The following is a 12,069-nucleotide window of genomic DNA, read 5'->3' on the forward strand; positions in this document are numbered from 1 at the left end:
TCTAGTACACCCAAATAAAGGGTAAAAATTTATTTTAGGGTATATTAGAGTAAAATTATCGAGAAAAAAAAAAGTCTTCCTCGATCCTGCTTTTATTGCTCTACTCTTCTCTATTGTCTTCATCATTCTTCACCCTTAATTATCTTCACCATCATGAATTTTAATTTTTTTTTTTCAAAAACATAACAATGAAATTTAATATTGTGTTTGTTTACCATCAACATTCTTCATCATTATCAAAATTTTGAGATTAATTAAATTTAATTTGAAATATTTTAGAAAAGTAGAAATTTAAAACACAAATCTTAATTTTATTATTATCAATAATACAAAAGAAAATAATGGAATTTACCTCATGACTTAGGCCAATCTTAACAAAATTAAAGATTTTTATATTGAAATATATCAAAATTAAAGATTTTTTTATTGAAATCTATCAAAATTAAAGATTTTTTTTAAGATAAACAATATCTAGAAGGCAAAATTATAAAAAACTACCTAATCTATATCCTTTTGTAAAAAAAAACTACCTTATGTAAAAGTTTTTGCAAAAAACTACCTTATATAATACAATTCTTTGCAAAACACTATCTTATAACGGTTTTTGGCCTTTGACCGTTAAGTATAACCGTTGACCCTCACGTGATAGTCACGTGATTCTTTAAGTTATTTACTTCGTCTTCATTTCAGTTCAGCCTCATTCGAGAATTCTTTAAGTATTATATATACCTTATATAATACAATTTTTTTGTGGCTATATATTGGACCGAAAATGACAAAGGAAGAAGAAAGGGATAGTTTCAAGGCTTTACAAGACCCGAGAGCAGCGTTTCGCCTTCAAGAATCCGATTCATGAGGCAAACAGAGAGATGAGTGTTATGGTGTTGTAGTGCAAATCATAGAGAAACAAGGAAAGGAAGGTTTGTACTGCAAATCACGTGACTGTCACGTGAGGGTCAACGGTTATACTTAACGGTCAAAGGTCAAAAACCGTTATAAGGTAGTGTTTTATAAAGAATTGTATTATATAAGGTAGTTTTTTGCAAAAATTTTTACAACGTAGTTTTTTACAAAATGAGATATAGATTAAGTAGTTTTTTATAATTTTGCCTATCTATAATCAACATAAACGATAAACTAAAATATCACGCCACCTTAAAAAAAATTCAAAAACAATAAAATATCTAACGGCCGGTCGCTCTGAATGGAGGTTTGACATCAACTACCACTCCCCCCAATTGCAACTGACGACGACACGCAAAATCCATCATCTTCCTTCTACCCCTTTTCTCTCTCTCCTAGGGTTTCAAACCACCAAGCTATACTCCTCTCATGGAGGACGCTTCCCCAATTACCTCATCTATATCTCCGTCCAACGATGAAGGACCGTCAAGTTCGTTTTCTGGCGGTCCTTCGAGGTTACGGGATCATTTGTCGGAGGAAAGAGCAGTGAATTCGCCGGAGCTTGTGCAGCAGCAATCAAGTATGTCGTACCGTGTTCGACACTCACACCGCCAGATTCCATCTTCCAGTGTAGAAGATCCGCCTACTGATGATACTTTGTCTTGTGTTATTGTTATTCTCACATTTTGGTTCTTTGGTAATTTCCTTTTCTATATTTATTCTATGCAATTTATTAGCAATTGGTACTTTTGTGTAATGTTGTTATTGTTGAATTTTGTTTATTCAATTGTTTTCTTTTTATCAGTTGGTATTGATTGTAAATTAAGCCTTTTGGATCGTTGATTAGTGTATAAGCAGCTTTGTATGTGGATATGCAATTATATAGATTACTCTTGACTATTTGTTTTGTGATGATAATGTGATTTGCATTTTTGGTTAGTGTTTTATTGACCATACTCTTGATGTGATGATGACCTAGTTTCTTTGTTTACCTACGAATGAAAAGCTGGGGGATAAGCGATTCTTGAAAACTAAATGAATGAGTTTTAATGATTTATTATTGAGGACTTTGAGTATCCATTGAGTGATAAAGTTTTCTCATTTTTAGTCTTTACTCTTATTTGCTTTTCCATGAGATAAATTCATCAAACTTGCTCGGAGCCACGACCATCAATGTTTTTTTTCTATATTTGAATACCTTGCAAAATAAACATTTGGAGCTTAAGGAACTTAACAATCTTGTATAGTCTGTGGTATGATATTGTGTCTTGTTTGATCATGACAACTTATGTTCTGTTAGCTTCTGGAAGGTATTAGATAGATGGAATTATGATTGCCTGGTTTTTGATACCCTGGCCAAAAAAAGTTGTACTCAACCCTTCTTGAATCTTCATGGATTCTTTTGCTTACCACAAATATGTGCCCTCTAAAGTTATTCCTGTGACAAATATTTTTTTCATGGTTGAGAACCCACCAGAAGTTTTTTATGTGGTGTGTTTCCTTCTTTACTTGGAGTTAGGATAGCATACTTGTATATTTTCAGAATCACATTGGAAATTGTTAGACAGGATTCGAGCACCCCTTTTGACTTTTTCAACTGAGTTGGTTGGTATGTTCATCATCACCTCAAAGAAAGTTGGTTCATATGTTATCCAACTTAACAGAATATCTTAATCACGATTTATATAAATATATTTTATGTTTTTTCCTTATTTATTTGTGAAATCATTGTAGTAGTGAGATAAATCTTTATCACTTGCAAAATAATACTTGATGAATCATGTTGCTTTGACATATGGGCAGATGGGTACATGTCTAGATTCAAATGAAACATTGAAATATCGGATCATTTTTGAATCATGATGCAATTTCTGATTTGAAATCTTTTTTCCATGAGCCTTTCTTATTTACGTTTTTATGTTACCTGTTTGCTTTTGTTTCCTATATTACCGTTGGAACTCATTCTTTTGGCTTAGACAATCTGTCCTAATATTGATAATAGTGTATTAATCTTCTTTTTCCACTGAGCTTAACATAAATCCTAGATTGGTATGTTGTTTGCCTGCCGTTGTTAATGCCTAAATATAAAGTCTCCTTTTGCGATACATTGATCTTTGTTTGTCTCATATTGTTCATTCGTTTCAAAAGATCCAAAAGAGTTCTAGGAAGACATATCACGAAAATCATTGAACTATTTTTTTAAAAAATAGATTTCAATCCGAGTGAATAACAAGACAATATTTTTAGAAGGGATTATATTAGGAAGATGGGAGTAGCGGAAATGCAAATTGTTTAAGATGGTTTGGTATGTGCAAAGATGAGATATTAGTGAATCGATAGGGAAGATAGAAAGTTGAAATTTCAGGGACCTAAAAAGAGTGCCAGGAAGCCCGAAGATGACGTAGGGGTTAGGTGTGAATAAAAATATAAAGGGTTTAGATGTATAGGTTGAATTGGTTGAAAATTGAAATGAAGGAGCGACCTCAATCTTTTGGGATTAAGTTATGGCATTGTTGTAGAAGTGTGGTCCTATATGGATTTTGATTCTTTCTATGTTCACATAATTTCTTCTTAGGTTTTGATCTCCTGGAAGATTTTTCCAAATGTGTTGAAGTTGAAATGATTAGTATGAAACTCATTTCTTTAGTTGCACTTGCACATAGCTTTCACACCTTTCGAGGCTTCGAAAACTTCTCTACAATTTTCTATGATGAAAGAAACAAGATTAGTTTAACGTCTTTCATGGTTTAACAGCCTCTTATAAATTTGAGATTGCAACAAAGTTTTTGATGCATCAAAATTTGTAATTTTTACCTCTAAATCATTGTTCTGAAATATGTACAATGTTTTGAACTGTATACTGCCACATTTCCGAGTTCTTGTGAGTAATATTTGTTGGCTCAAGCTTAGTTTTGAAAGGTTTGAGGCGCTTTAATGTGCTAAAGGTCCCTAGAGCCTACTAGGCCCTAGGACCTTTGGGTGTGAAATGCCCTAAAATTCAGGGAATAAACTTAAAGCTCTGAAAATAAAACCTTGGAAAACCCAAAGAGGAAGAGAATCAAAGAAAAGAGGTGAGAAATGAAGAATAAAATAATAGAAAAAATACACAATGAGTTTCCAATAAATGAGAGAAAGATCAAAAGGCGCTTGACTTAGACATTAAAAAGTGCTTTAAAGCACTCACCATAAGAATTTGCCTCAACCAACTCTATCAAGGTGCTGCACCTATTGACTGCCCAAGCCACTAGCTTTAGAGGCACCTACGCGAGCTTTTTAAAACTAAGGGCTCAAAATCAAGAGGAACATGATACCATTTTTTGGGTTTCTATGAAATCCATTAGGTGATTGAAGAAAGATCTTCCTCGAAATACTATTCTGAGTTGCTTGCTGCAGTGTACTAATTTGTACATCTGTAGTTGGGATGTACGGATTATGGATTTGTTATAGAATTTGTGTACCTACCTAAAAATGAAGATTTAAACATAAACTTTGTTATGTGATAGAGATTTGAACTCGAATATAATGTAATTGACTCAGGCAAGAAATGATGAAATTGTTTTTAGATTAACCGTCATCTACCACCATAGTGTAAAATTGCGGTAACGGCTGCGATTGGAGTAATGGAATGCTATGCGGTAATGGGAGTGATGCGGTTATCTTAGCGCCTAATCGGTTGAAACCATAAGATATCCCTTGATACGGCCAAAAATGCGGTTTTGTTGCACCTTTACAACGTGGGAAATATCGATTCGTTTATTTCGAAAACCTTAACAACGCGGTCGATGCGATGCAATGTGGCCTTGTTTTTACTCTATGTCTGCCACGTTTTTGTTTTTGACTCTCATGTTTAATGGTATTTTCCTCCCCCCCGCGCTCTTTGTGTATGTATGAGTAAATTTCCCACATTTTATATCATGTGTCATTTGATATCAATGGTGAATCGGGAACAACCTCTTTGATTTACAAGCCCCAACTCCCTAATCCCATCAGTGAACCATTCAATGCATTGGGGTGATGAAATGTTGTTGTATGTGCTAATTGACAGAAGAATGTTGTTCTTGCAGTGTCTATGACCCTCATCATGGGTATCTTTGGATCCGAAAATTTACAACTTGGTCCATATAGCTCGATTTTGCTAAAGCCTAACCCTTTATTTGTACATGCATTAAAGGTAATGAACTATAAAATCATCTGAAATTTTTTTGATACAAAACAGATTTTTTAGCTTATAATTTCTGTCTATCTTTATAATGGTGTACTTCTATATGAACTCACTTCACCACATGCTTGCTCTGGTAACTGGAGCACAACAAATTTTTGTATTCTGGGTTTTCTTATGTTTACAACACTCTTATATTATTAGGTGGAAACATCAAAGCATATGAAAGTTGCTCCTGTTCTTTATGGCTTGTATACTTCTCCTTCTCTTGACATTACTGAACTGTGGTCTGAATCTGTTAATGCTTCAGTTAAACCAGAGTCTCACAAGGTATGTCTTTCTAGAAACTTTTCCTGTAATTGATTACAACAGGATACAACCATCAGTCAATTTCCTCTCATACTTCTTTGAAGTTTTCGCTGTTTGTATGCTGCTATTGGCTGTTGGACCCAGTTGATTAAATTGCTGTATTTGCTTTTATCCATATTCTCTAGGAATGGATTTATTTCTTGAACAAGGGATCTCAAATTAATATATCATACAATGTGGAAAGCTCTTCGTCTTTGTTGCTCATTGTAGCAAAAGGTATGAATACTTTTTTATTTTCAGAGTTTTTTTAATATTACACTTGACGATATTTATTTCAGTAATCATATTAAATATACTTCCATTTATTCTTATCTCCGTATTCTACTTTCTTTGTGCATTGTGGTATATATAATCTCTGTAAGCATTTTCTTTGGTGAGGGCGGTCATTTTTTCTTTATTGTTTTGGTTGGGGGTTGGATGGGCTGCGTTAGGAGTTCGGAGAGGGAGAAAATACAGGGACTGTTAAATTTCGTTAGGATAGTGATTATGCTGATATTTCCTTTGGCATGGAATGACCAAAGGAGGCTGGGGGAGAACAAGCAGAGAAGATTTGAACTGGACTTGTTCTGTTTCAGGGATTGAAGGACTTGCTGAATGGCTTGAGGACCCATCATATCCGGATAGCACTATGTCATGGAATGTCATACATGGTAAGATTAAGCGGTGTATAATTTACTTACACTCGAGCACTGAAGTTTTTAGCTACACTTGCAGTTAAAAATTACTTCACAACAACGAGTTTTTTATGGTCACGTCTTTATCCCCTGACTTGACACTCTAAGCCATTGTGTTCGTTTTGTTTCAGGAAGTGGTACTATCACACAGGATATTTCAAGATCTTATGAATATTATGTTGCTGTCGGAAATCTCAACTCTGAAGATGTTGAGGTATTTTTCCTACATTACTGTGCTTCAATGGAACATGGCCCCTTCTGTCTTTATGGACCTGTACTGTCGTCCGGTTGTGCAATTTTTTTTGATGATGCTGATAATTTTTTTCAAACTTTCAACACCAATTTGTATCACTCTTTTTAAAATCTTGTTTAAGGGGTTCTGGCCAAAGAGGTAGAGAATAGTAATGACTAACGAGTTGAGAAATTTGATGTAATGGTTCTAGCTAAATATAATTGCTAAATAAGAATGCCAGTAATATTTAGATTTTGCTTGATAGCAAGGAAAAATTGTTTCCCTTTTCAAATTAAGATGATCCAATTTGAAATACTTGGCCTTATTTCTTAAGGGAGCAAAAATTTAATATGCTGAACTATTCTCTCTATATTCATATTCAATGCTATTTCCAAAGAGGCTTAAAATTACTAATCTGATGTCATGAAACCCTTGTCGACAATCAGATTTTAATTCCTGTCTTTTGTTGATTCTCTTACTCAAGTTTGTAATATGTTAGGTAAGACAATCACTTAAGAAAGTAATACATATTAAGTGTGCCTACCATGGTGAGTGATCGTTGTTATTTCAATCAAAACATTCTTCAAGTGAGCTGGAAGACCAGTTTCCCCTTCTTCATTCTCCTTTGCCTTCTCACTTCTTTGTGGCTTTACCATTGTGAATCAACTTTGGCAGCTCTATACAATCACTTACGAAATTTACACTTTCATCTTGCCCCTTGTCTCCGATATTCTTTTTCGCCTCCATGTTCTTTTTCAAACTAAAACCTTGGATCAATTCTTCTCAATAACATAGATAATGGTCAAGATAGAGAAGATAGAATTTAGTGTAGGTGACTTAAATAGAGAATTGTGATTGAAATATTATGGGATTGAGATGTTGGGTATTCTACTGATAGAATAACAAGTTCACAATAATAATGCTAGGGAAAAGTGCTACTGTATTTTTCGTTAAAATGTCAAACATAAATGAGCCTGTGTAAAGGCATTAACATAGCAATAACTAACAACTGGAAACAAGGAAGAATGACAAGTACCACTACCTCCACTACACCACTACTTTAAAACCAGTAACTTTCTAAATATGTGATCAAGTATATTACTACCTGCTCCTAATAAATAGGACTCACTAACTACATACAAATAACCACTGAACATGATTGAAGGAGTATGTCGAATACTAATCTATTACCCTCATTTGATGCCTAAAGTACTCATGTTTGACAACAGAACGTGACTTGGTCATGCAATCAACGATATGCTCATTTCTGCCACAGAAACTCAGCTTCACTGCTCCACTTGCAACTGTCATGAATGAAATGACACTGAATTTTGTATGTGCTTTGTCCTGCTATGGATAGAAGGATTCTTAGTCATAGAAATTTTTTCTTTATTACACAAAAGATCTCAGTTGTACTAGCTTGTAGTTACTGAAAATCACTTAGCAATCTCCTCAACCAAATAGCTTGGCATACAGCTACAATAGAAGCCACATACTCTGCTTCTGAAGATGATAATGCCACTTTGTCTTGTTTCTTTGAGTTCCAAGTGGTAGCATCAAACCCCAAACTAAAAACACCACTGAAGTACTTTTCCGATCATCAAGACAGCCTGCCAGTCACTAATTGTGTAACTAAGCAGCCTGAAATTTGACCCTTTTCTGTACCAAATTCCATAATTAACGGTTTTACCAACTTATCGAACGATACTTTTTTTCTGCTCCGAGATCATGCATAGTTGGTTTATGCATAGACCTAGAAATAACACTCACTGGAATGTTATCAAACTTAAATGAGCTTTTATAAAGGCATTAACATACATGGAATAAAATTGAGTTCGTTACGTTACATAATGACCACTTTGTAACGGAATTTGAGCTTACGCAAAACCTTGTTTGTAATATGTCACTTACAATTATGGAGATGGAGTAACAACCATTTTTATCGGTTATTCTTACATATTAGTCATTATTATCTTTCTTTTAAACTGTATATGGTTCTAAAAGGCCTAGTATAAGCTTTGATTTAAATATATGTTCTAGAAAACTTAAGTTACTATTATAAAATAATATTTATTAAGTTTAACATTCACATAGCAATGGCTGCGAAATGAGTTGCAACATCATGAGGTTCCGCAATCGCGACAACATCCGCGGTTTTTTTTCTATGTTAACATAGCAATAACTAACCAACTAGAAACAAGGAAGAATGACAACCACTACCTCCACTAGACCACTACTTTAAAAATTAGAGATCAAGGTTGCATCGCATCGCACCGGCCGCATTGCAAGGTTTTCAAAAAAAGAACCAATATTTCCTGCGTTGTAATGGTGTTAAAAAGCCTCATTTTGGTTCTTACCAAGGAATATTATGGTTTTCACTGATATTTAGGCGTTATGACGTATCACTCTCGTTACCGCATCTCCGTTCCGTTACCACGATTGCGACCGTTACCGCATTTTTGCACTATGCCAGTAACTTAAAAGCAACTGACCAAGTATATTTCTAACTGCTTCTAATAACTAGGATTCACTAATCACCTACAAATAACTACTAAACACGACTGAAAAGAGTGTCAAGTTGGTGTCACTTAATTTAAAAGAGAGGTTAGTATTAGATAGTGCTGAATTAAGCATAATTTTTGTCAGCAACGATCTCTTACGGTAATTTGTTTTGGTGCATGAAACAACATCTTATGTTTGGCATTAAGACTTTGACATTGTGTTTTTTAAAACGTAGTTTTGTGGAATATTTCCAAAGATTTTATACTAGTTCTTGGCGTATGAAAGTAAAAGTCATCTTGGCTCTCACCATATAGTTCTGCTTCCGTCCAGTTGTATTCTGTGATGCTTTCCTCCTTTTGTCATTTGGAGTTTAATGTTAATGTTTTGTAATTGTTCTGTTGTCGATTTGCTGAGCAGGTCAAACTCAACCTCTCTATAAGGTCTTCCTTGCACAAAATTACAGATTCATATTACAAGTGTAATTTGACTCGGGGTGTGTGCAACTTAAAGATTCCTTTCCCAGCTGGAAATGCTGCTGTATTGACTACTCCAGGACCATTAGAGGTGAGTTTGTTGGTTGTACATATGTGTACTCGTGGGAGGGACATTGGTTTCGAGTGGCTTTCACTCTAACTATAATTGATAGTGGGATCATACCTCCACTAATCACTGTGTAGAAGGCTGATGAAAGTAGGAAAAAAGTTGAACGGCCAAGAATATGGCATAGGGTTTATACTAACAGAATAGTGTTGATGAGTGACAAGAGTAAAAAGGGTTTTAGTGTGCAGTATAATAACTTAATAAGTAAAACTTCTTATTTTTAAAATCTATTTTTATCCCTGAAGAACATTGTGTCCATTAGTTATACATGCATTGTAGATTTGGGTTACTATAGATATCCATCCTTTAACCCATCAACTTTGAGTTCTTTCTAAAATGAGTTTGGGCGTTCTGAGTGAGGTACTGGCTGAGCTTATTTCAATACATATTGAATCAATTAGCTTCCAACTAGAATAACTTCCTCATCATTGCCATCACTATTTTAATTTTCTGATTCGGTTACCTCTGTAAATTTGATTTTTAGTTGAAATTCTGGTTTAGTTTGATTTGTTTTTATAAAAAAATCAAATTGCAAATCGAACATCCACCCCCAACTCCAATATTGAGAATCTACGTCTAGCAACAGCTCTAGCCTAGCCCTTGGGTTCTCCTGGAGTTCGAATTCTTGTGGTTCTGTTTACATCATTCATTTTGCTTTGTTTGATTGTTGTCATGATTTATGATTTTTAATGGAAGAGTGACGTAAGCCAATGAAGTTTTGCATTTATGTTCATCGGGCAACACATGCAGGTTATTGGAAGCAGCAGAGAGAATGTCAAACTATCTTATGAACCACGTTGGATGACATATTTTCTTGGTATAGGTAGAAACCTTATTTCCTTCTCAGTTTTTTTTGATAAATAAGTTTGGTTTCTGCTAAAGAATATAGTTAATGTCCTGCTGTTTATTTTCCTCCTTTTTAAACATCGGAGAAGTTCGAGTCTTGAGGTTTATAGTTTTTATATAGGCCGTCAAGTTAGGATGATCATTGACTCTGCTTCAAAAATTTTAAAAAGAAATGTTGTACATAAGAATGATTGTAGTGCAAAGCCTTTGCAAATTTGAATTCCTACTTCTGGTGTTTATGAATGTAGGTGGGATGACTTCAATCATGTTATGGGCTTTCAACTTTTTGAATAGGATCAGACGTAATATAGAAGATGTTGCTGAAAACCAATCCGGCGACTTTGGGTCGGAGAGAGCTCCACTGCTGTCTCCAAAAGATGATGATATCTCTAGCTTGGGTTCTTCTTATGATTCCGGGTCACAAAATGATGAGGAATCCCCAGAGGACTTGGAAGAAGGATGCAGACGACTCTGTGTTATTTGTTTTGATGCACCTAAAGATTGTTTCTTCATTCCGTGTGGTCACTGTGCATCATGTTTTGCATGTGGAGTAAGGTATATGCGCAACTTTCTTCTTTTTTCTCTATAAATTTGTTCTTTTTAGTGCTCATTCATTAGTAGGAGGCTATCACCAAAGTCTGAATAGTCTACACCTTGTATCAAGAATGTTATTACTCTGATCTACGGACATTTTTTTTTGATGGGAAATCAGACACATCTTCAATAAATGCTATTTGTTCGCACTCTTTTGTGGCGGTTACGCTGTTAAACAGAAAATTTTTTCTCATTGTGACCTCATTCCATCCTGAGAAAGTTGCTTATAATATTTGATTTTGTTAATTGAATTTCCTAAGTTCACTTGCTAGAAAAACAGCTTCTGTGTTAATTCCCCCCCCCCCCCCCCCCCCCCCCCTCCCTCCAACTAAGAAAGCATAGGGTATACGTATATATACTAGAAACGTGCTATTTGATTGATGCTAATCTTGTTTTCATTCCATTTTCTCAGAATCGCTGAAGCTGCCGGTACCTGTCCTATATGTCGACGTAAAATGAAGAAGGTTAGAAGGATATATACTGTCTGATGGTGGGTTTAGTGTACAATCTCTCATATATAGCTGGCTATTTGAAAAGCCTTGTCAATTGCCATTGATCGGGAAAGCATCAATTGCTTGTCATTTGGGCACTCTTGATGAATGGTGAAGCCTACTTTTTTTCAGGGTTAACCATTTACCATCTGTACCATGCATGTCCATCGTAGTTAAACAAAAATTTGTAAAGCATTGAGCATTCATATTTCACAGTATTGGCCAAGAGAAAATGATGAAACTGGGGCCTGGGTGGTTTGACCCTCGCCAAACCCCTCTCTTTTGTAATTTTTCTTTTCCTTATTATGTGTACAGATAGTTGGGTTCTGTTGTACATGTTTAATGTATTTAGCAAAACCATTAATTGGGTTATTATCAAATCAAGGAGTATAATTTCGAAGTTGAAAGTTTCAATCCCCCTTCCCACAAAAAAAAAGTCTTTTTTCAAATATGGAGAAATTATCGCATACATTGTAAGTGGTTTTTATTTGGTGAAGATCTAACTACTCTTTCACAAAATTCTAATGGGAAATTTCTATCCAAACTTTTATGAAACACCAGTGATAGTACTTTTGTAAGAATTTTTCACATGATAGCATCCAGTTTATACACTATCTAATTGCCGTAGCATTTTCCGTTAAATTCTTGCAAATTTTCATTTTATTCACCATTTTGCAAGAGTTTTCCACATGGTAACAT

General features: G+C 34.7%; 1 protein-coding gene across 1 annotated transcript; it reads left to right on the forward strand.

Annotated features, from left to right (window-relative positions):
* The first annotated feature begins 1,175 nt into the window (after positions 1-1,175).
* Positions 1,176-11,767, forward strand: LOC130804735 (E3 ubiquitin-protein ligase APD2-like). The gene is made up of 10 exons (XM_057669289.1): positions 1,176-1,600; positions 4,968-5,074; positions 5,267-5,392; positions 5,557-5,647; positions 6,007-6,081; positions 6,237-6,319; positions 9,257-9,403; positions 10,190-10,262; positions 10,534-10,840; positions 11,292-11,767. The coding sequence occupies exons 1-10, from the start codon at positions 1,333-1,335 to the stop codon at positions 11,365-11,367; spliced, it is 1,353 nt and encodes a 450-aa protein (XP_057525272.1). The 5' UTR covers positions 1,176-1,332; the 3' UTR covers positions 11,368-11,767.
* The last annotated feature ends 302 nt before the right edge of the window (positions 11,768-12,069 follow it).

This window comes from Amaranthus tricolor, chromosome 17, assembly GCF_026212465.1.
Source record: "Amaranthus tricolor cultivar Red isolate AtriRed21 chromosome 17, ASM2621246v1, whole genome shotgun sequence".
In the NCBI taxonomy this organism is placed as follows: Eukaryota; Viridiplantae; Streptophyta; class Magnoliopsida; order Caryophyllales; family Amaranthaceae; genus Amaranthus; species Amaranthus tricolor.